Genomic DNA, 26129 nt, shown 5'->3' on the forward strand with positions numbered 1-26129 from the left:
TGTTTCCCCTAGTTTTGTACGCTGCCCAGAGTTCACTGGAGTTGGGCGGCCAATAAATTTAAATAAATAAATAAGAAGAGTAGCTTTAAAACACTACTAGCCTGTGTACTGCCCGCAGCACCAAACACACACACAAAACATCTGATAGCTGACTGAACTGTTTAATTGAATAAGTGATGCTTAATTAAATATGTCATGGAATCCCCACCATGAGTATACTAAAATAAATGGAGCAAATTAGGGAAATACTAATTTCTGTTTTGTTGTTATTCTGTTTCTGTTTTGTTGTTTCTGTTTTGTTGCTGCTCTGAGCAAACAAAATAACTCAGATAAACCCTGCGTTACACGGTTGTTCTCAAGGAATTGGTGTTTGAAAGGAACTGGAGCTGAAGAAGTATCCAGCAGGGAAGATCTGCTTCTTTTTTGGTTCCATGTTGTCCTCCTTTAGTTTGCAGACTAACTGCTCTGTTTCTTTTCTCTTTCAAGTCCCTAACTCTGCTAGCTGCTAGTTGAAGAAAATGGCTTAGTTTACATTTACAAATTCTGTCTAAGGCTGCAGCCCTAATAAATAGTTGAAAGTTAATCCCATTAGCATCAGTAAGAAATGAAAGAGTTTTGTGAATTGTGTGTTAAGAACTTGTTCTTAATGAACCCCATCTTCTCCAAGTTGCTGCCCTGGTTTGCCATTGCCTTCTTCATTGTGTGGCTTTCCAGCGGAGCTTACAGCCCTGATATATATTGTGGCTCTCCCATTCAAGTACCCATCTGGCCCAACCCGACTTAGTTTCTGAGCCCAGACAAGGGTGGGCATGTGCTACCTCCTGTGAAAATCTGCATACGCCCTGGTAATTAGGACAGTGGAAGTCTAAAGGGGAGGGGAACTGGTTGGGAAGGCTGACTTGGGCTGCCATTTGCCAGCTACGTACATTATAAAGTCCCTATTAACATGAATATAGTTTGACTAGAGCAATGCTTGTTGGATTGCTTGCTTCCGATGTGCATAAAGAGAACACAAGGTCTGGAAATTGGGACAGTAAATACTTTGTGTTTACTAAATCTGTTGATTAAATAAAATGCTTTGATATTAAACAGATTGTGTTTTCAAATTAGAGAGATCTGATCTAAAAACTTGTGTACTCCAAATAATGAATTGTTCAAGGCAAATAATTATTTGCAATGTGTAATATGAAAATATACAACAGTTGATTATTTCCATAACCCCAAAGCAGCTTTTCTTCCACCTGAGGTGGTTCCTTTATCAAAGAAAAAAGGTTTAGGTTTCATTTTAAGATAAGAAATTATTATGAAGCTCTAAAGGAGCTCTAGTCAGAATACTGAGTTTTCCTAGTTGATGCTACAATCCTGGTTTAGCTTTGTTTGTTTGTTTGTTTGTTTAAATTATGTATGTAGTCATCCATCTCATAGTAGTGACTTTGGGCAGCTCAGAAGAGGTTAAAACCAAATCAAAACTTAATATACCAGATAGAACTCTAAAGTAATAGTAATAATAATAATAATAATAATATATATATATATATATATATATATATATATATATATATATATATGTCTAAAAATAATCCAATTTTAAGCAGTACAGACCAATACACTAACAGGGCTGGTTTAACTTCCAAGTGCCTGAGGAAATACCTGGGTCTTTAATGCCTTATGAAAGCCCAAAGGTTGGGGCCATCCAGACCTGTGGGGGAATGCTGTTCATAGTGCAACGTTTTCTTTATAAAGATTCCTTAAGAGGGAAGTGAGTTTGACAGTGTAGTGCTTTTTACTGTATTAGAAGTGGTGACTTATTGTTCCCCACAAATTCTGTACCCCGGGTTTAAACTTGTTTACTCAGCATTAGTCTAATTCATTCAATCAACTTAATCCCAACTAAACAAGCATACAATGACATTCTTAAACTGTTTTTTAAAATTTTTTTATGCCGCCTTTATTCTTTTAATAAATAACTCAAGGTGGCGAACATACCTGGTACTCCTTCCTCCCCCTATTTTCCCCACAACAACAACCACCCTGTGAGGTGAGTTGGGCTGAGAGAGAGTGACTGGCCCAAGGTCACCCAGCCAGCTTTCATGACTAAGGTGGGACCAGAACTCCTAGCAATTGTTTGCACTTCTCATCTTGGATTAAGACATTCTTGGCCAATGAAATGGCTGTGTGTATGTGTTTCTTCTTAATTTTTCTTCCCCCCCCCCAATTTTTTTTTTGCATTCTCTCTTTCATGACTGAACTTGTGTTTTGTTTTGTTTTGTTTTGTTTTGTTTTGTTTTGTTTTGTTTTGTTTTGTTTTGTTTTGTTTTGTTTTGTTTTGTTTTGTTTTGTTTTGTTTTGTTTTGTTTTGTTTTGTTTTGTTTTGTTTTCAGAAGCTGGCTGGCCTGATGAATATAAGCCTGTTTTAGCAGCAAGAACCTCTATTTGCATAGGGCTGGAATATTTGCGGGACTGGGTCTCCAGGAATCTCTGGAGGGCTAGGCATGCTCTAGATCCCATCAATTGATCAGTGCCACCTTATGGAACCAGGAGGCATGCCTTAGACAGAATTTGTAAATATAGACACTGGGAGGGAAGGGCTCTCCGGGGAGGGGGCAGGGTTGTTGTTGGGAAAATAGGGGGAGGAAGGAATATTAGGTAGTTCACCCCCTTGAATTGACCAAATATAAAAAAGGTGTGATAAAATATATTAATACTTATTATTGTTAATCAATTTGCTTTGTATTTGATGTTTTTAACTCTTGTTTGGTGCCCAGAGTTACCTGGTAGCCTTATTTATTTATTTATCAATCAAATGTATACACCACCCATCTCACTATGGAAGTGACTCTGGGCAGTTTACAAATAAATGCATATGCAGGTGTGCTGTTCAGCTAACATCATAATCTATCCCCAGCAACGGAGGCTGACCCCTCCCCCGAGAGCCCTTCCCTCCCAGTGTCTACTCTGGGGAGTTCTCGTTCATGCCGATGTAATTGGAATGCCAATTATTACCAAGACATAGGTCTTGTAAGGAAAGTTTGAAAGTATGGCAGATTCCCTCGGCTTTTGCTCTTTTGGTTGTTTCAAAAAAAATCATGAAAAGTCTGGTAGCACCTTTTCCAACTAACCCATTTTATTAAAAGGCATAAGCTTTTGTGAGCTGCAGCTCACTTCATCAGATGCACAGAGAGGTTTCATCTGGCTTTATGCTACCTGGAACTCTTGAACCATAATGTCTCACACACCCCTCCCAGCTCTGCGTTTTTGAGGGGGGCTGTTTTATGGCCATTATTGCTTGAGCTCACCATATCCCTTGTGCGAAGGACCAGTGGGAAGGAGTTATACTAAGCAAAATCAAATGGACTGTGTTATGATTGCATATGTTGTGTCAGTCATGACTGCTTTCTCATCCCGCCAAAGCTTTTTGAATTTGGGCATGAGGTTGTCTTCATTCCTTCCAACTTTGGAACACTGAGAACAGATAGGGAGAACGATTAACCAATCAGCCCATCCTGCAGCTGATCGATAGGAGGGCGTAAAATTCTTCCTTCAATTCCTGAGCTACGGCAACTCCTGGAAGAGCAAAAGAAATCTCCTCATATCTGTTTCACACAGAAAGAGAGGGAAATTGATAGTATTCCTTGGTTTTCATTTGCCTGGATGTCTTGTGAATTTGTCTGGTTGTTGGTCTTCAATGTGTCATTTTTTCTGCATGTACTTTCCCACTGAGAGCTGTGATGAAGCCATAAAACAATAGTTTTGTACCCAGGAATTTTTCCCAGTGGCTGCAACTGTGTAAGTTGTAATGGGCATACTGTGGAGAAAAAGTAACGGCTATTTTGAGTCCAGAGGCACAGTAGGGTAAAACTTCAATGCAGGCTGCTTATGTATACAGAGAAAATCAATCCTGGAACTTTTTTTTTAAAATAAGGGTTGTGAAACTGACCACATCAGTTACGAATAGGTTTTGTGAGCTCCAGCTTCCAGTTGCCTGAAACGGAGTGAATCAGGAATTCCTGCAAATGGGAAAACTGCCCACCCCATGCTCTGCAGAGCTCCAGCATTGAACATTGCAAAATAGAAGCTTGGCAATGTGTGTTGTGTTGGAAGTTGATACTCTCAGTTGGAAGATAATCTCAGCTTCACAAGAACATCCTCATTAGGAGAACAGAAAAGGGCAGCAATGATGCCGGATTGGGACAAATCCTGGTTGTGAAGGAACCTCAGCCAAGATTTAGCCATTCTTTGTTCTAATTGAGGGGAATTCTTTGTTCTCTTTTTTTGTGATCTAGCTTTTCCCAACCTTCCAGATATATTGAACTATTAAACTCCCATGTCATTCTGGCCACACTATCTAGGAAACTTGAAAATTGTAGTCAGGCACATTTGGAAATAACACATTGGGGAAAGTTGGAGTACACATTTGGGTGCCTGTAAATTTCAAGTATGTAATTTGCTTGTGCCTCTTCACAACTGCTAGTTACCATTTCTGCCATGTGACTAAATCCTGCTGGAAGGGCATGGACACATTTTCAATTCATTATGTTCCCTTCAGTCGCTTATGATGTCTAATGCTGTTTGTGTCATATTTGGCTATTAGGATCACCAGAAGGTCATATTTAAGAGACAGATGGGGGAAGGGAATATTGGTGGCTAGATGACTTGATAACTATATTATTTGATTATCAGATTAGCTCACTAGCATTGCAGCAATGTTTGTGTTTGTTTCATATTCTATCTACTTCAATCCTTCTGTTTTGGATGTTCGGGATATAAGTGGCATGCACTGGTACAGTTGTATGAATATAATGCAGAAGCTAGCTCTGTTATGCCAGTATATAGAGAATTTATGCTTTTACCTCAGTCATGTTTTTTCTGGTAGAACATAGGATTGTGGCCAGAAAGAGATTGAAACTCTTTTTTTTTTAAGTATTAGATTAACTTATATAAATATGATGCATAGGTTTAAGCAGGCCATTTGCTAGCCAGACCTGTTCCTTCTACCTTAGATGAACTTTTGCTTCCTTGTTGGATTAAACTTTTTAGTTTTCATTATGCATACAAGGTGAAATTTGTTGGCTGCTAAAACTGTCAGCAGGTTTAGTATGTTTGTATTTAAGTATTTGAAATGCCACTAATATAAGAAAAAAATTTTTTTGCATTAAATGAAATAAATAGTATATTTTCATTATGATTATTATCAACCTCATAAGTATAAAAATGAACCTTTAAATTTAATGTATAAGGTTTTCTTTTCTGTGTGAGCAATATATATTTTGCTTATAGTATAAATGTTCCTGAAAAGAAGGAAGAATGAACTTTAATAGTGAATACAATCTGTTCTTAATTTTAACTGATGGGTCCTTTCAAAGCAAGATAACTGGAAATAATATCAGGGATTTGAAAGCATTCAGGCACTTGGTATGCATTAAATTCAGAAATTTAATACACTTTAATCAAACAAGATAATAGTTTGGCAGTTTTTGTTCTGTCATAACCTTACAGAATAAAATGCTATTGCTTTGAAGAGGTTCAGTGTTGGGCCAAGAACTGCTTTTAACAAATTAGTTCAAAAGGTATATTAATCCATCCTCATTTGCCTCTATAGGGATTATTGGCCAGGACCTACATGTTGTATATATAAGAAATTTATGAATGTGGCAATAAATGCAAATGAGCAACTGTCACTTAAGTTGTCAAACTACTACAGCTGGAGAAATATCGTTAACCTTATATTTACTTAATATTTTACTGACTATGTTTTCACTGAAAACAGAACTTGACCTCTTCACTCTCTTTCTTAGTAACGAAACAGATGCCTTTCCAAGGGTAATGTTATCTACCAGGATATATGAAAATAAAATAATATAAATGCATATCTATCCATCTATCTATTTTGGTTAAAACAATATCTGTGGAACAAAATTTAGAACTGGTTTCAGAATATTCAAAGCTTTTTTGCAGTATATACATATATTAATCAGTTGTAAATACTTACATGTGATATGAAAATAATTTTTGATGTAATTGGAAGAATATTAACTAAGCATTGAGACAGATTTCTACTTAGCAATAATATAGACTTGCACAAATGGTTTTCTTCCAGGACAGTTTGCCTCATAAGCTTGTATTGAGCATAAAGTATTATATAACTAAATGCAACTCCATAGCCATGCAAAACTAGGCTATTAAGTGTGCACACTCAGTTAATCCAAAGAAGATGCTCCCATAATGTATTAACAAGTTCATTACTATTTTGCTGCTAAATTATACATACATTCTTAGTAATTGGCCTCAGCCTTCCACAACATATCCTCCAGATGCATAGGGTTGTAAACTCTTGTCATTTCCAATGGCCAAAAATGATGATGGTTGGGAATTACGACAGTCATAGTCTTACCTGGACTCTGCCAGATTGAGGAAAGACAATTTAACTATTCCCAAGCTTCCTTTCAATTGAACAAAAATATGGCCACTAATGGGGGGAGAGGATAGTTACATGGTAGTTTTGAAGCATGTTGATAATCAGGTTCTGATATTGATTGGAGAATCTGTTTTGTGTTGGGGGTTTTTTGGGGGGGTGCAGGTAATATGCACATTACTGATCTGCTAAAACTACACACATGCATGAAAGGCAAACATAATCTTATATGGCCTAGGTTTTAGATCTGTGCAGGGATCTTGGCTCAATGGAAAAGGCAACACATCATGCCTTTCAGCCCCTTCTTAAATCAAATGTGTATTTGTGCTGATGTTCCACATGAGCCCAGGAAAAGATGCAGCTTTTTAAAGGAGTTTCCAACAGGGGCACACTGTAAATCACTTTTTCCTCTTCAGATGTAGATCTCTGCCCAACCGTAAAAGTTTTCAAATCACGGCAAAGAATTAGCCCCATTCAGTTTTGCTTTATTCAGAGTGGTCCGCATGAGAGCATTCCTGAAAACCCCCACATTGCTATCCTTCTGCATTAACTGCTGTGGTTTCTGATGCATTAAGGGAGAATATCTAAGTTAGAGATGCATTCAGTTATATTCTGTACACACGTTGCTTTCTGCATGAGGAAGGACCCGGCATTATCAGGGTCTGGGCTTATGTGGAAGTTATCTCTGTTTCATTATTGCAGAATTCACTGTGAATGTGCAAGTAATTGCAGCAAACGACCTCTTTTCAGTGCTTTCATAGATGGGAGATTCTGTTCTTTCCTTAGCTGGTGAGACCTCCATCTGTAATATTGCATGCCAGTTTTGATAAGCATGGTTTAGTATTCAAGTAAATTTAAATTGATTCAGAGAGCAGCAAAAAATGCTCAATCCATCCTCTTAACCCTTAAATCCTGTGAAAGAAAGATTGAGGTAGCTTGTTATGTTTAGCTCTGAAAAGAGAAGATGCTGGCAGTATATGATCCTGTTCTTATATCTAAAGGATTATAACACAGAAAAAGGCCATGATTCTATTAACCATTGTATAGGATGTTAAATACTGGGTTTTAAGTTAATGCAAAGGAAATTTTATTTGAAATGTTAAAAGCAGTTTGACACTAGAATCGGTTGTCTGTGGAAATGATTGTCTCTTTATATGTATTCAAACAGAGGCTGAGAACAATTTTTCAGGAATGCTTTACTGTAGGGTGCCTGTAATGACCACTTCTAACCCTGATTGTATGATCAGCAGCAATATTAATGTTCATTTGCTGCTTGTTGTGCTATTTCACTTAGTGGGATATACTGAAATGATTTTTTTTTTGTTTGATTATTTGAAGTGAAGAATAGTTCCATACTGGATATTACCACTGACCTTGGGGGTGCTTTAGGAAATACTGTTCTCATCTTTCAGTAATGCAGTAGATAGCTGCCTTTGGATGATTTTGAAAAATGTTAAGCAGGGCTAGACTTAGGATGGGAGACATCTAGGAAATCCCAGAACTGTTGGCTGAATGGGAAACTATTCCCCCCTCCCCCGCCAAAAGATGGCACCAAATAACAACAACCAGAACAACAACAAACTACCACCACAAGGACAGGCCCATATAGTTAATTGAAGTCTCCCTGCCCTTTTCAAGTCAGAATTAGTGGCTTGACCATTCTCTGTATTAATGTACATTTTGCTTGAGAAATCTCTGTTTAAAAAAAACAAAAAAAAACCCTTAGCATAAACTTCATAGTTAATTTAGTTCAGCCCTTGATTAACCTTTTTTGTTTATGTCTTTAAAAGAAATAAAAAAAGATATGCCAATAAAGGAAATAAACAGAAAATCTGAGAGCAGAGTTGCTGAAATTCTCTTTCCAAAGTAGTCAAGAAAATTATTAGACTTGGACAGGGTGGGAAATTAGTTATCTTCTCTCTGAGTAATACTTCATTCCACAGTGAGTAGAAACAGGTTAGGAATCCCTGTTGTTCTGGAATCTTGGAGTTAAAGGCTGGGATGTCAATGAGAGAAAGTGAGCAATTCCATCATTTCCATTGCCAAATTGTTGCTCTGGTATGGCTTCATTGCATGACAGTAATAAAACACAAGCACATAAGCAAGCTTCTCAGCATTCTTGTGGGGTAAATAAAATACTTATATGGAAGTATTTTACCAAAGGATGAACAAGATTAATAAAGAAAACAATTCATATAGTATGTTCATCATGAAGTGTTGATCTCAGTTTTGTCAGCTTAGCTTTCCACTTACAATCAAAAATTGTCCTGTGGTAATGATTTTTTTTTTTTAAAAAAGCCTCAGCCCATGCTTATCTACAGTGAAAAATATATAGATGGCAACTAGGAGAGGAATGCGTAAGTAGTCACCCAAGAGGTTTTGTTGTCGATCTAGCATTCAGCTACACCTAGTATGGTATTCCTTATAGTACATATTTCTTTGATATAGTAAGTCCAATAGTAAAGTTTAATTGTAAAGTGAGCTTGAACATGAAAACAATTTATGCTGTTAGGTCAATTTTAAATGATGAGTGGCCAATAGCCTAGTTAAAATTCCAAAAGCAAAAAGTATGAGGTGAATTCCAATGTTGCCCATACAGACTTCCGCATCTTCTCCTGAACTCTCCCTCCCACATCAGAGGGGCTTGAGTGGATGTTGTGAAGGCTACACATGAGGAGATTTCCATTCTGCCAACTCTGTTCCATAAGCATGAAGACACATTTGGACTCCACTTAATTGCATCATAATTATGTAACTTTGCTAAGACTGCTGATTAGTTGAGTAGCGTGTTTCATACTCCTTTTTGTTGAAGCATTTGAAGAAGCTAAGTAAGAACGGTGGAATCCTAGGCAGAATGAACGTTTGGTATACTGTCACTATATGAGATAAGGAAATAGTGTATTGTAAACAGTTATATGAGTAGAAAGGGAGATGGTAAAGATTGGTTAATGAATTGGTCCATGATCTGAATGCTTGTCAAAGAATTTCATAGGACATATTACTGTATCAAGCTTATTTCCATGCATATAAATTGACTGTAGACTTGTTAACAAAGTTGCAGTAATCTAAATATATTTCTCCTCTTTCTAGTTTGCTGTTTCGTGGTTCACAAGAGGTGCCATGAATTCGTTACTTTTTCTTGTCCTGGAGCAGACAAGGGACCTGACACTGATGTAAGTATATTGGGCTTTTGTTACCTAATTTGTTTTCCTGCATTAATCTTTTTGAAAAGACATTGGCAGCACATCTCTATTGTGCTGATAGATTGTGGATTGCAATGTATGCTTTCTTTGGCAGTGGATAACTATGCAAATGAGAGACAAGAAAGAGCAAGCAATGATAGAAACAAACAAACAAAAATAGGGATACAGAAGGTAGAAGAGAGACTGCACAGACAAAGGTTCTTCCTGGGATTCTCTCCAAAATAGCTTCTAGGAGGGGTGACTCTCACAGCAATAGCATTTTTTTCTTTTAATAACTTAACTTTTCTTTCTGCTTAATTGCCCATAGCAAATCTATCATGTATTTCTACATGATTCACTCAAGTGAGGTGAGGCAACTTGTTACTTTAGCAACAAAATCACCCTGGTTTTTGTGGTGCCTCAAAAGATATATTGTGGATGGAGGCTGTTTTCTCAAGTACATGAAGTGTTACTCTATGACAATATGCTCTTTACTAAATGTGTGAGAACTGCTTAGACACATCACACTAAGCTGTAATAAGGCATGCTTTGGTTTGGCTTAGCATGAGGTATGAAGTTACCCATTATTTTGTTTAAATTATAATTCAGGGTAAAAAAAGACCCCAGAGTCCCCAGAGCTACATTCAGCCACCAAACTCCATTGTTTTGTGGCCCCTTCAAGCATAATTGGCCAAAATTCTTAGTATAGTTTCCCACTACAGTATTGTGAGGGTAGAAGCTCACACAGAGTGAAGTACAAGCCCTAGAATAGGATGAACAAAAAGAAAACATAAAGAAGTAAAACTCTTTCCCAAAACCCATTCTATGGAAGCGACAATTGGACTTTGAAGAAGCTGGATAGAAAGAATGTTGAGACTTTTGAACTTTGGTGTTGGAGGAGATCCTGAGAATAGCATAGGTAACTAAGAAAGCAAACAAATACAGTATATCATAGAACCAGTCAATCCAGAGTTCTCACTTGAGGCACAAATGACCAGGTTCAAATTATTTATTTATTAAATTTAGAGGGTCACCTAGCCTCATAAAGCATGCGACATTAATAATAACAATAAAAAACCAAGAAAAGAATATGGACCCTGAGAAAAACATTCAAATTACCATATAAAATGGTATTAGGGGTTCACCACCTGTCCTAACCCAAGGTCTGCTGAAACAGCAAGGTTTACAAGGACTTCTTAAACATCATTAGAGTAGTGGTCCATATGGATCTTTGAGAGGAGATTGTTCCATCGTTCAGGCACTGCAACAGAAAAGGCATACTTCCTGGGTTCCAACAAAAAACATTGTTTAATTGATGGGACCTAGAGCACACCCTTTCTGTCTGATCATACTTAATGTATTTTGGACACATTATGAGATATATATAATGCTAGGAAAGGTGGGCAGAAAGAGAAGAGGATGACCAGCACAAGGTGGATGGATTCAATAGCAGGAGCAATAAGTATACTATTAGAAGATCTGAAAGGCCATGATGGGGACAGGTAATCTTGGAGAAGGTCTGTCTATGTGGTTGCTAAGAGTTGATACAAACTTGATGACATGTAATCAATGAATCAATTGGTTGTACTAATTGGAAGTGGCTGTCCAGAATTTCACCAGAAATCTTTCTCAGCCCTACCTAGAGATATCAGAAATTAAACTTATGATATTTTGAATACAGAGCAGATGTTCTGACACAGAATAATGGCTTTTTGTCTTCATGCATACACGACTGACTTTCCTAAAACAGGAAATGGTAGTAAGATATTCCCAGGTAACAACCCAAATAGTAAATTGAAGTCCATTGACTTCAGTGCCAAAGCACAGGCTTCATTAAAAAAAATACTTTTCTAGCCAGTGCACATGTGAATTCTTCAAGGATGTGCCTTATGAACACAATATGAAATTAGGAAAGAGAATAGAATTCTAGGTTACCCTAAGTTTGATTTCTGCTGCTTTTTTTCCCAGTTCAAAGCATTAGTGATAGATTCCCAAATCATAAATCATAGCATTTGCAGGAATGCATGCCCAGTGTTTCAAAGAAGCCAGAAGGTGCATGAGTACGAAACCTGAAAGGATACTATTTCTTTTACATCATCTGTTTTTAAGATGTGTTCAAAGAAAGTACAGAAATTTAGGTAGATGCAGCCTAAGTCTATCACTGTAACGATGAGACAGCCACATAAACCATCAAATCTGTACAGTGGGGCTTTTCTACACTTTATTACTTGAATGGTAAAATGTTTTGTACACTCAGGACTCGGAAAGCAGCTTAATACATAGGGACTTCTTTTCATGTGGGAGTCAAAAATATTGGGTGTTTATGGATCTCAATTCAAATTCAGGGCAAGCCATCTAACACCACAGTGATCCAGATATAGGCCCCAACCACAGATGCTGAAGAAGCTGAAGTAGAGCAGTTCTATGAGGATCTTCAGCACCTATTGGACAACACGCCTAAAAGAGATGTTATTTTCATCACAGGAGACTAGAATGCTAAGGTGGACAGTCAAATGACACCTGGAATTACTGGTAAGCATGGCCTGGGAGAACAAAACGAAGCAGGACATAGGCTGATAGAATTTTGCCAAGACAACTCACTCTGCATAACAAACACTCTCTTCCAACAACCTAAGAGACGGCTTTATACATGGACTTCACCAGATGGACAACACCGAAATCAGATTGACTACATCCTTTGCAGCCAAAGGTGGCGGACATCTGTACAGTCAGTAAAAACAAGACCTGGAGCTGACTGTAGTTCAGATCATGAACTTCTTCTTGCACAATTTATGATCAGACTAAAGAGATTAGGGAAGACCCACAGATCAGCTAGATATGAGCTCACTAATATTCCTAAGGAATATGTAGTGGAGGTGAAGAATCGATTTAAGGGACTGAACTTAGTAGATAGGGTCCTGGAAGAACTATGGACAGAAGTTGGCAACATTGTTCAGGAGGCGGCAACAAAATACATCCTAAAGAAAGAGAAAACCAAGAAGGCAAAGTGGCTGTCTGCTGAGACACTAGAAGTAGCCCAAGAAAGAAGGAAAGCAAAAGGCAACAGTGATAGGGAGAGATATGCCCAATTAAATGCAAAATTCCAGAGGTTAGCCAGAAGAGATAAGGAATTATTTTTAAACAAGCAATGCACGGAAGTGGAAGAAGACCATAGAATAGGAAGGACAAGAGGCCTCTTCCAGAAAATTAGAAACATTGAATTCCAGGCCAAAATGAGTGTGATCAAAAACAAAGATGGCAAGGACCTAACAGAAGAAGAAGAGATCAAGAAAAGGTGGCAAGAATATACAGAAGACCAGTATTGGAAGGATAACAATATCAGGGATAGCTTTGATGGTGTGGTCAGTGAGCTAGAGCCAGACATCCTGAAGAGTGAGGTTGAATGGGCCTTAAGAAGCATTGCTAATAACAAGGCAGCAGGAGATGACAGCATCCCAGCTGAACTGTTCAAAATCTTGCAAGGTGATGCTGTCAAGGTAATGCATGCTATATGCCAGCAAATTTGGAAAACACAAGAATGGCCATCAGATTGGAAAAAATCAACTTACATCCCCATACCAAAAAAGGGAAACACTAAAGAATGTTCAAACTATCAAACAGTGGCACTCATTTCACATGCCAGTAAGGTAATACTCAAGATCCTGCAAGGTAGACTTCAGCAACTCATGGAGCGAGAATTGCCAGATGCACAAGCTGTGTTTAGAAAAGGCAGAGGAACTAGGGACCAAATTGCCAATATCCGCTGGATAATGGAAAAAGCCAGGGAGTTTCAGAAAAACATCTATTTCTGTTTTATTGACTATTCTAAAGCCTTTGACTGTGTGGACCATAACAAATTGTGGCAAGTTCTTAGCGGTATGGGGATACCAAGTCATCTTGTATGCCTCCTGAAGAATCTGTATAATGACCAAGTAGCAACAGTAAGAACAGACCACGGAACAACAGACTGGTTTAAGAATGGGAAAGGAGTACGGCAGGGCTGTATACTCTCACCCTACCTATTCAACTTGTACGCAGAACACATCATGCGACATGCTGGGCTTGAGGAATCCAAGGCTGGGGTTAAAATCGCTGGAAGAAACATTAACAATCTCAGATATGCAGATGATACCACTTTGATGGCTGAAAGTGAAGAGGAACTGAGGAGCCTTATGATGAAGGTGAAAGAAGAAAGTGCAAAAGCTGGTTTGCAGCTAAACCTCAAAAAAACCAAGATTATGGCAACCAGTTTGATTGATAACTGGCAAATAGAGGGAGAAAATGTAGAAGCAGTGAAAGACTTGGTATTTCTAGGTGCGAAGATTACTGCAGATGGTGACTGCAGTCAGGAAATCAGAAGACGCTTAATCCTTGGGAGAAGAGCAATGACAAATCTCGATAAAATAGTTAAGAGCAGAGACATCACACTGACCACAAAGGTCCACGTAGTTAAAGCAATGGTGTTCCCCGTAGTAACATATGGCTGTGAGAGCTGGACCATAAGGAAGGCTGAGAGAAGGAAGATCGATGCTTTTGAACTGTGGTGTTGGAGGAAAATTCTGAGGCTGCCTTGGACTGCCAGAAGATCAAACCAGTCCATCCTCCAGGAAATAAAGCCAGACTGCTCACTTGAGGGAATGATATTAAAGGCAAAACTGAAATACTTTGGCCACATGATGAGAAGACAGGACACCCTGGAGAAGATGCTGATGCTAGGGAGAGTGGAGGGCAAAAGGAAGAGGGGCCGACCAAGGGCAAGGTGGATGGATGATATTCTAGAGGTGACGGACTCATCCCTGGGGGAGCTGGGGGTGTTGACGACCGACAGGAAGCTCTGGCGTGGGCTGGTCCATGAAGTTACGAAGAGTCGGAAGCGACTGAACGAATAAACAACATGGATCTCCACTTATCTCTGAAGAGGCTTTTAGGATTTCAACAAAAGATTGTAAATCTTTTTTCCCATCATTCCCAGGATCATTTCTTTTAAATCTGAAGTGAATTCAAATGGTATTTATTCTGACAGTGTCACAATGAATAAGTAGGTTGAAAATTAAGCATATTTTGTTTTTCCGTGTTGAAGATTGTTTTCTGGCTGGTGACTTTATTACAGACAACTCTTTCCAGAAGATACAAAAAGATAATCTTAGAGAATATTTGTTAAAATTTGCAGGGTCACAGAGGAGGAGGATAGAAAAGAATTTTTTTTGCTCATGCTACAATTAATAGAATGACTCCAATTCATCAGCAGTTAATTAGTGCAGGCTTTCATTTTTGAATTGGGTCAACCGATTACTTCCCAGTGTAAGGCAAGCTATTTTGTGCATAATGTTCTCTTAGGAAATGGTATTTATAACTAAGTCACACTTAAAACTGATGTTTTCAGTCCACTCCAACAGATTCCTGTTGAACAAAAAGCAGAAAGAATCCTTAGCCCTTGAAAAGTATTTGATTTGGTTATTTCTCATATTTTTAGAGCAACTACTTCTTGCAGGAAATTTGAGGCTCTGTGAATATTTTTGCAGGGATTGTATTATTTATTTATTTGTCAGCTTGCACACTGCCTTATTTACAAATGGTCTCTTTTGATAAGAGTATATTGTCCAGGGTGGCTGATCTTTCCTTTGCTCCTTGCATAATCTGATATAAAAAGCCATCTTGAACAGCAAAGTAATGTGGCTAACTAAAATTCTTTACCAGCATCAGAAGTCTCAGGCCCAAGCTTTCTGTCTGGATCTGGAACACGCTATTTCCTTATTACAGTTTCCAGCAGCTGAAGCTAGTGGGGTCAGTTCTTAAAGACAGTTTTGTGGCATTTAAAATGGAGTGTTACGTGCAATAAGGTATTTTTCTTGTGACTGGAACCCCCTTATGGACTTTTTGCTGAAAAGAGAGAAAAATGAACTTGTGGTTTATGGGTTTGAAGATTAGAAAGGGCAGCTTATGGAAAGAAGGAAATTATGATGTAACTTTGGAGAGAAAGGGCAAAATATAAATGCATTTATAAGCACTGTTAAAAAGATCAGAAGCAACTTTTTAATAATATTTTCCTTTCCTTTCCTACTTGTTCACTATTCTTACTTGTTTTTTTTCTTTTCTAATATTTGTATTGTTTTTATCTTGTTAAAAATTTGTTCAATAAAAATTATATTTAAAAAAAGGTATTTTTCTTCACTGAAATAAATTTTCCATTTCTACATTTTTGTTGGTGGTATTGTGACATGTTTAGATTTACTACCACATGTTGTGCTTCTTGGAAGTGTCTAAACACATGGTAAAAATTAATTCCATTATTCTAGAAAGCTTCTGTGCCTCTGTTTGCTTCCCACCACATGGTTTCATTTCAAACAGCTATTTTCATTTAAGAACGGGCCCTAGTGGAATTTCGGTCTTGAGCCAATTCATCACATATTAGCTTCAGCATGAAATTATATCTGGTTCTTACCCTTTCAACGTTTTTAAGTTAGTATTTTATGCAAGATGCATCTAGTTTTAAAGAAGTATGCTCTAAATGTAGATTTGTCTCAATTCTGTTCCATGTAATATAAAAGAAGATTTTGCTGCTGCAGAAATAGAGGAAGAATGCTTCGTTTTGATAAATCCTCATGCACTATTAAATTATATTGTGGAGCTGAATATTTAAAATCTGCTTCATGTGACAAGAAACCTTGAAGTCATCTTCACATGAACTACCTTTCTAATACTTTGCACATCTACCCTGAGATCTTACAGCTAAGTTAAAAGGCATGAATGGAATGTCTTCTCTGCTAGCAGAATCTTCCTCAGTCTGGTGTCCTCCAGACCTCCTGGATTTAAACTCTCAGGGTTGCAGTACTTGGAGGGCACTAGATTGGAAAAGACAGTTTTCTGGGTATTGGGGCTCATCCTTAGTATGATGTCCATCCAGGCTATACTGTACATAATAGATGGAAGCAATGGACATTGATATTCCAGGCTTGTTTTACAATCTTTGTTAAATGTCTGCAGCCTGGAAAAATATGACTTTAAAGTTGACTTTAAAGAGTCAACTTAGTGCAACTCTCAGAGAAGTGGCACTCTTTTTTCAAACTCTAAAAGGTCCTTCCCTCCCCTGCCCCAGGCAATTTGAATCCATAGCTCTAAAAATTATAAATACAAAGGTTTCATTAAAATAAACGATAATATTTGTGATTGCTTATTTCAGGATAATTCAAATATCAAAAAAGAACCAGTTCCTCAAACATGTACTTCCAGGTAGTCCTCATTTAGCAACCACCTCGTTTAGTGACCATTTGAAGTTATGACAGTGATGAAAAAGGAACTTTGTAACCAAGCCTCACGTTTATGACCTTCACAGGTCTCTAAAGCAAAGAAAAGCTGAAGTGAGATCATAAGCACAGTTGCAGTTTCACTTAGCAACTGCTTTGCTTAACAAGCGAGTTGCTGGTCCCAATTGTATTTGCTAAACAAAGATTGCCTGTATTTCCTTAAATACTCAACACTGAAACATATCATCCACTAGGTTTGTTTATGTGGATTTTTTGTTCAAGTGTATGTAAATCCTTTGAGGAATATGGAATTACACGTAAGATTCACAGTTACTGTCACCTGCTAGGACCATTTAGGATATAGAACAAAGAGAGTAGGTAAACTGCACTGTTTCATTTTCTGAATCGCTGGATCACAACTCCTCTTAACCAATAAACCACACATGATTATTCCATACTTACTCCTGAAACAGGAAGGAAATGATTGCGCATTTTGCAAAATGCTATGCCTTCATTTTTAGGCAGCAGAATGCCTGCCTGTCTCCTTATTTGAAACTGGTTTCTGTGAATAAGTTATTCTTGTGAATAAGTTATTCTAAACAATGCTGGACAATAATATTTACCCATAAAAATCCCATCTCTGAGAAGATCACATCAATATCATCTCTAGAAGATTACATAAATCAATAGGCAATTAGAATTTGCGTGAAGCTTACATTTCCTGGGGCCCTTTGACCCCCACCTCTCCCAAAAAACCCTCATCCTCAGCACCAGTAATGTGTGTAATATTAAAGTTAGGAATCTGAGCTGAACTCTCCTTACTATTAATCAAACAATCTGGATTCTGTGCAGTGACCCACTTTATCTGTGTTCAGAAGCACAAGACTTTCAATGCATTTTTCTTTACATTAAGTCTTTCCTTACAATAAGGAGGTTATATCTGTGTTACTAATGAGAGTGATATATGAAAACTCCTGTAGCGTGAAGATGCCTCTTTTAAAGCTGTTACTTTATACATTCTTCAAAATGAAAACAAACTTAATATTTGTTTTCCCCAGTATTTTTTCAAGATCGTTGCTCATGTTTCCTGGGGTCTATCCAAATCTTGAGTGCTTCTCTATTCTGTTCAGTACAGAAGCAGTTTAGTCATCTTTTATATGTGAGAAGCAGAAACATTTAAGGGTCAATATGGTTGTATGATAAACATAGCAGGCAATGGCAATTACAAATTACACATGGCTTTTTTTTTAGGTTTTTGATAGAATTCATTAGCGTCATTTCATGAAGACCTAACACTCCAAAAATTGCAGAGATTAATTGCTCATCAGAGCTTTGAAATGTTCTCAAGCAACACACCTAACAGCACTACAAAAAACACTTTAAAAAAGCAGGGGTAAAAGTTCCAAAAGCAATTTGGGCATCCATTGGTTGAGGATGGTGATTAGCTGTTCAGTTAGCTGATTATGGACTTCTTGATTGCAGTTTATATATGTGGCTTCCCCGTACTCTTTCAGAAAGAGGTGAAGTAACTGAAATAATCCTGCTGGGCTGGAATACCTGAAGCAAACCTATACGTTTAGAGGAATGTAGGCAATTCCTTTCATATGACATGTGCACTTTATACCTGATTAAACCTGGTGAGTTTTAAGGCGCTGAGAATTGTTAGGACAGATGAGCAAACTTCCTATCTTAGAATTGTTGTTGTTTATTCATTTAGTCGCTTCCGACTCTTCGTGACTTCATGGACCAGCCCACGCCAGAGCTTCCTGTCGGTCGTCAACACCCCCAGCTCCCCCAGGGACGAGTCCGTCACCTCTAGAATATCATCCATCCATCTTGCCCTTGGTCGGCCCCTCTTCCTTTTGCCTTCCACTCTCCCTAGCATCAGCATCTTCTCCAGGGTGTCCTGTCTTCTCATTATGTGGCCAAAGTATTTCAGTTTTGCCTTTAATATCATTCCCTCAAGTGAGCAGTCTGGCTTTATTTCCTGGAGGATGGACTGGTTGGATCTTCTTGCAGTCCAAGGCACTCTCAGAATTTTCCTCCAACACCACAGTTCAAAAGCATCGATCTTCCTTCGCTCAGCCTTCCTTATGGTCCAGCTCTCGCAGCCATATGTTACTACAGGGAACACCATTGCTTTAACTATGCGGGCCTTTGTTGTCAGTGTGATGTCTCTGCTCTTAACTATTTTATCGAGATTTGTCATTGCTCTTCTTCCAAGGATTAAGCGTCTTCTGATTTCCTGACTGCAGTCAGCATCTGCAGTAATCTTAGAGTAGTCCTGTTAAATCAAGATCTTACATTGATTATATTTTCAAGTTAAATAATTTCTAAATAGTTGTGCAATAGCATTCTTTTTACCCAGTCAGTTTTGTTCCATTGATGGATACACTGACTAAAATAGACCATGTTGAAAAGGAGGGACGCATAATAGATAGCAAGTATAGGAGGATTCCATGAAGCTTTTTATAAATTAGATAGCTATGCCCTTTTCCTGTTTTCCTGTCAGGACTTTGTGACTCAAATAATGATAATATAATTTCAGCCTTTTTCTTTTTCAGGAAGCAAATGTAATTTAGGATAATCCCAGATTTAAATGGGATTGAGTTGTAAACTCTTGAACCAGAATGCAGGCTTTTTTTAATCTTTAAAAATATTTTATCTATATACTACTAAAACTCTCCTGTTTGTCTGCTTGTGACTTTAAATTGAGCGAAACATGCATTATAGGGCAACAATTTTTGAAACAATGTACCTCAAATGGGCTAATTTAAAGAATGCATCCAAAATCCGGGACCCATTACTCCTGTGGGATTGAAATCTGAAAGAGTTGTGGCTGCTGCCGCGCTGCCTCAGTCAGCCACAGTCACGTGATCGTCATTTCCAGCGCTCCCTGCTAGCTTCCCACAAGTCAATGGGAAAACTGGCAGGAAGCGTGAACACTTCTGAGGTGATGACGGCACTGTACAGAATTGTGGTAAAAATAAATTAAATTAAAAAATTGTCAGCCTAATTATGCCACTTGAAAAGGGAGGGGGACGTCATGGTCAAGAGATGACACCAAACGTTGGGAAGCAGCAAGGAGGAGGAGAGAACAAGAATCAGATGAGGCCAGGGCCTCATGACTCCAGGATCAAACAGTCAGGACAAATAACATGAGAGGAGGATAGGCAAGCATGTCTCCAGAATGACGACAGGAGGCACAGAAGGAGAAGAGAGGAAGAGACAAAGGAGCAGAGAAATGCACGTCTCCACGGTCAGAGACAAAGAACAAATAGCAAAAGATATGAACAAACGGAGGATGAAAGGCTGCACATCTCCAGAATGACAACAAAAAGCACAGAATGAGGAGACAAGAAGAGATGGAGGAGGAAAGGGAAGATCAGTTCTAGAATACGTGGCGAACAGTAATTACTGGGAGAGTTCCTCAACACGATAATACCCATCACCAATAATGAGACCTCAACAGAGAAAAAGCAAGGGAAAATGTATGACTCGCACAGCGTAATATTTTTGCTGATACCAGTGTGATGGCCAAAGTCCACCCTCACTGTCATGCCTGGTGGTAGGACAGCACATTCAAGATACCCCTCAAAGTGAATGAAAATGCTCTTTGTAACATTGATAAAAACTCCCAAACCACAAATTTGCTTTGACATGCAAGGCTTATTGTCTGGGATGAGAGCCCCATGACTAGGAGGGAGAACTCTGGAGTTGTAGACTAGGCTCTTCACAGTATATGTGGCAAGAATGGTGAAATGTTAACCATTTGCTGTGGCGATTTCTGTCAGCTTCTAACAGTTGTGAAAAGAGGAAATGATGCTGACATGGAGAATTCATGCATCAAAAAAATCATACAGAGAAGCTTTGCCAAGTTTCAACTGAAGAGATACATGTGATTGAGTGGGGGATAAGGAAGATAACCATCGCTGGACCCTACTATACTGGACGATTTTCGCCCAGTCTCCCACCTCCCATTTTTGGGGAAGGTGGTTGAGAAAGTGGTGGCTTTGCAGCTCCAGAGGATTCTGGATGAAACAGATTATCTAGACCCCTTTCAGTCAGGTTCAGGCCCGGATATGGGATGGAAACGGCATTGGTCACACTTATGAATGACCTCTGGCGGGAGCGGGATGGAGGCAATGCATCCATCCTTGCTCTTCTTGACCTCTCAGCGGCTTTCGATATCATCGACCATGGTATCCTTCTGGACTGACTTAGGGTGTTGGGGGTGGGCGGCGTGGTTCTGCGCTGGTTCACCTCCTTCCTCCAGGGTCAGTCCCAGTTGGTGTTGATAGGGAGCGAGAGATCCAGCCTGCGGCCCCTCCTTTGTGGGGTGCCACAGGGTTCGGTACTCTCTCTGCTCCTTTTTAACATCTACATGAAACCACTGGGCGAGATCATCCATCACTACGGGGTAAGGTATCATCAATATGCAGATGATACCCAATTATACATCTCCATCCCGGGTGAAATAAGTGATGCTGTGGCCACCCTTTCCGAGTGCCGGGGGGCTGTGGGGGCTTGGATGGGGGACAACAGGTTGCTGCTAAACCCGGGGAAGATGGAGTGGCTGTGGATTAATGGCTCCTTGATTTCTGGGAAATTGTCATCTTTAGTTCTGGATGGGGTTGCACTGCCCCAGACAGACCCGGTGCGTAACTTGGGGGTCCTCCTGGATTCACGGCTCCTGCTTGAAGAGCAGGTGGCAGCTGTAGCTAGGAGGGCCTTTGTGCAACTTCGTGTTGTGTGCCAGTTACACCCCTTCCTGGAGCGAGAGGTCCTTCAAACAGTCACTCATGCCCTGGTTATCTCCCATATAGACTACTGCAATGCGCTCAACATGGGGCTACCCTTGAAGAGTATCTGGAAGCTACAGCTGGTGCAAAATGCAGCCGCATGGGCGATCTTGGGTTTCCCAAGATCAGCACATGTCTCCCCTTTGCTCCGCGAGCTGCATTGGTTGCCAGTATGCTTCTGGGTCAAATTCAAGGTGTTGGTTATCACCTTTAAAGCCCTACATGGCACAGGTCCAGGTTACCTAAGGGACCATCTCCTCCCCATCATATCAACCCATCCCTCCCGGTCATGCAGAGAGGGCATGCTACGGACCTCATCTGTAACAGAATTCCATCTGGCGGGGTCCAGGAGGCGGGCCTTCTCTGAAACAGCCCCTGCCCTTTGGAATATCCTTCCCCTGGAAGTGAGATTGGCCCCCTCCCTCCTGGACTTTAGGAAACAACTAAAGACCTGGTTCTGTAATTATGCCTGGGGCAGGAGAGAGTAGCCATTCCTGGGGATGATTAGTTTCTTAGAAGGACCCTGCTCTGCTTGCAAATCACAGAGAACTTTCAGCCATTGGGGTTTTTATCATATTTATTTTATTATGTATTATAGTATTTTACAGTTTTATATTTTTCTTATTTATGTTTTATTGTAAACCACCCAGAATCCCTTTAGGGAGAAGGGCGGTGATAAATTTGATAAATAAATAAGATATTCTGAGTTTTAATTGGATGTTGGAGAAGACAAGATTCAGAAAAATGAAAATGATGAAATGGAATTACCTGAAGATATGGTTCTGCCAGCAAGAACCATGGAAGAATGTATTGATTTCATCTACCCAACATTCAAAAAACCTGCAGAACTGTTCTCAAAGAACTCTATCTTGGTTCTCCTTAATGAAATGATGAGAAAAATCAGTTCCACATGCATTTGACACTTCCCTGGAATCATGAAAGAATCCTGTTCCTTCAATGCTGTCAGTGAAGGAGCTAATGCCACTCATTTTCCAACAGAATTCCTTGATTCACTTGAACTCTCTGGATTGCCACCACATAAACTGGAATTGAAGATAGGATCTCCCATCATTTTAATGAGGAACTTGGGTCTTCCAAGGCTTTGCAATGGAACAGAGATGACTGTGGAAGAACTCCACAAGAAGCTCATTGTAGCAAAGATAAACATTGGTATGCTCAAAAATGGCATTGTCATGATTCCAAGAATTATGCTCATTTTATCAAAAAGGGAAGATGTCCCTCTTTAGCAGACCCAGCTCCCAATACAGTCATGCTTTTCTCTTACTATACATAAAGCACAAGGACAAACCATGGAGAATGTGCTGATTTATCTGGAGAAACCAGTATTTCAGCATGGTCAGCTGTATGTCACTTTAAGCCAGGGAAAAAGAAGTGAAAACTTCAGAGCATTCTTAAAGGATGGCAACCATAAATGTTGTCATCAAAAGCTTTTGTTTTGTTAAACAAAAAGCATCTATATTTCTCTTGCTGTCAGAAACCAGTCCAAGAACCACGCTGAGCCGATATCTCCAACTCTAGTTCTTTATTCTCACCATATAGATAGAATCTTGCCAGACTAAAGCTACTCAACTGACCTAAATGGGAAATAGCCTAGAAGGGCTCTAGGGCGGGGCTACCTTGAACCTCTTAACCTTCCCAGCAACAGTGTCTGGGCTGCGGAGCCTCCTACCTGTCTGGAATGCGTTCCCTTCCTGGGAACCAGCAGCAGCGCCGGAACCCACCACACTTGCTATGCATCTGGTAGCAACTATTCCAGATGAACAAAGAGGGAATATATATATTCCCTCTTTGTTACAAAATATATATTTATTTTGTACAAATATATATATTTGTACATATTTTAAAATTCACTAAATTGTATATTACACAATATTTTTTTGGTTTTTGCCATTGAATTGGTAAGTATTATTCCAATGGATGACTATACAGTCATCTTTGATTTTTTTTTTTTTTTAAGAAGAGTAAATTTTTTTAAAACAAGCCAGTTTGGTGCAGTGGTTAAGTCACTAGGCTACAAACCTGGAGACTGAGTTCTAGTCCTGCCTTAGGCATGAAGACAGATGGATGACTTTGGGCCAGCCACTCTCTCTCAGCCCTAGGAAGGAGGCAATGTCTAAGCTACTTCTGAAAAACTTGCCAAGAAAACTGCAGGGACTAGTTCAGACGGTTGCCAGGAGACAAAACTGACTCTGAGGCGCACTCAATCAATAGTTAGAAATGAAGCTAGAATAAAATTACAGCACCATTTCTAAATTCTATCCAGTATGAGTTTAATGAGATTTTTTCTTATGGTTGGTTAACTATGTGTTGTTTAGAATTGATTAAGGTGGCATATCTAAAAAATTAGAATTATTATGCTATCTTTGTACTAGTGTGGAGGAAATGCAAAGAGATTTGAATACCCAATTATAGAAAGAAGAAAATAAAATTAGGTGCATTTGGAAAGCAGAAAAAGTTTTGAACTGTGTTTTACAGAGCGCATGAAGAAGCTAAAAACTGTTCTACTAGGTCTGGCCAAGATTTCTCAAGGGCCTTAATTTTTTTCAATCAAAAGCCACCCAGAAGTCTATGGTTAATCATTTATATAAAAATGTAAATATATATGTATGTTGTTCAAGGTTGTATACCCATAGCTATTCTCTCAAATCTCCATACTTGCTTTCTGCAAGTGACCAATCCTTGTATTACTGATTTTCTTTCAAGTTCTTTAACATGGGTACCATGTTCAAATGTTGTATAACTGCTAGTTGATGGCAGATATTTGCTACCACTATGTTGTCTCTTGTTTTGTAATATTAAGCGTAATTGTTGTTCATTATTTCTAGAATATAGATATATGCCAATGTTCAGCCCAATGTTTTTCTAATGCAAGATAAACATCAGAGTTCAGGCATCACTGGAACACCACATAAACTTAGTAAAATAAATAAACAATTCATCCAATAAATGGAATAACTTTTCAACTCTGTATTAATAATAAGTGCTACTTTGACCAGACAGCAAAACAGACCTAACCAGCAGGTTAGGCAAAAAGGTGAATGATGGCATTTTAACTTAATAATGTTTGCACAACTGAGTTAAAAAAAAAATCAAAAACCTTTTAATGCTCAAAGTAGGCAAACCTGCATCTCTTTTCTGCTAATCATAAAGAGTGCCACATCTCTTTCCTGAATCTTTGTCTGATCTGCTGTTACCAAGGAAACTGATCACTGACAGGCTTTATTGAACAGCATAGAGCAGGCTTCCTGAACTCTTTCCGATCCTTAATATTTTTTTCCCATAGAATCCTTTCTCCTAAAGAAATCTTCCCAATCTTTTTGCTTAACAATTTCCAGTAGCAAACTCTAATAATGTGTTGACATATTTTATTTTGCATAATTTCCTTTTTGCACAGAAAAAAGGTACAGATGATGTACATGCCAGGTAACATAAATAGCTTATCCTGGAGAAAGTACTGATAGTCTTTGTCAAACCCTAAACTTTATCTGCCATGGGAAACAGCGGGCACCATATGCTACTTTCCATCCCCCACAAAATTTGGTGTCTTCCAGATGTGTTGAATTTGATAATGTGATAATAAAATCTTTTCAAAATTACATGTATAGTATATTCTATAGCTATATAGGCAAATATATACTGTAACTATAAAATTGTTAGAAAACAAGACATTCAAAGTTGAGAATAGTAGCTGGTTAATCGTACAGTCTGCACTTCTGGTAAGTTGAAGTGTTTGGACATTCAGCACACTTCTTCTGCTGTAAGTATCAGGTAAATATCTACTCACTGTCACTCATGCCCTGGTCACCTCCCGGTTAGACTACTGCAATGCGCTCTGCATGGGGCTACCCTTGAAGAGTATCCGGAAACTTTTGCTGGTGCAGAATGCAGTGGCACAAGCAGTTATGTGTGTTTCTGACAGAACACACATTACACCTCTGCTTCGCAAGCAGCATTGGTTGCCACTTTGTTTCCAGGTCCAGTTCAAGGTGCTGGTGTTGACCTTTAAAGCCCTTCACAGCATGGGACCGGGTTATTTGAGGGACCACCTCTCCCCAATTTCATCTATCTGTCCTACTAGGTCCAGCAGAGAGGGCAGGTTATGAGTTCCGTTGCCTAGGCAGCTACATTTGGCGGGCCCTGGGCGGTGGCCTGTTCTGCTGCGACCCCTGCATTGTGGAATCTTCTTCTCCCTGAGGTGAGGTTGACCTCGCCATTGTTGAGCTTCCAGAGGTCCCTCAAGGCCTGGTTATGCCAGCAGGCCCGGGGACCCCAGGGGATGGGTGAACTAGTGAGTTGGGTCCCTTATTTTTAACATCCCTTTGTCTTTTATTCTTCGTTTTAGTTGGTTTTTTAAAATATCTTTTAATGTATTGATTGATTGTTTTTAGCTCTTTGTATGCCACCCAGAGTTGCTTGTTTGTGAGATGGGCGGCTATATAAATTTGAACAATAAATAAAGCAAATAAAT

General features: G+C 39.0%; 1 protein-coding gene across 1 annotated transcript in view; it reads left to right on the forward strand.

The window, feature by feature from the left end:
- The window catches only part of PRKCA (protein kinase C alpha), a 219713-nt gene that overhangs the window by 98248 nt on the left and 95336 nt on the right, over positions 1-26129 (forward strand). The window contains exon 3 of the mRNA XM_063293481.1: positions 9503-9585. Within this exon, the coding sequence (XP_063149551.1) occupies positions 9503-9585 (83 nt within the window). The remainder of the gene's footprint in view (positions 1-9502; positions 9586-26129) is intronic.

The sequence above is a fragment of the Candoia aspera genome, chromosome 2 (genome assembly GCF_035149785.1).
Source record: "Candoia aspera isolate rCanAsp1 chromosome 2, rCanAsp1.hap2, whole genome shotgun sequence".
NCBI lineage: Eukaryota > Metazoa > Chordata > Lepidosauria > Squamata > Boidae > Candoia > Candoia aspera.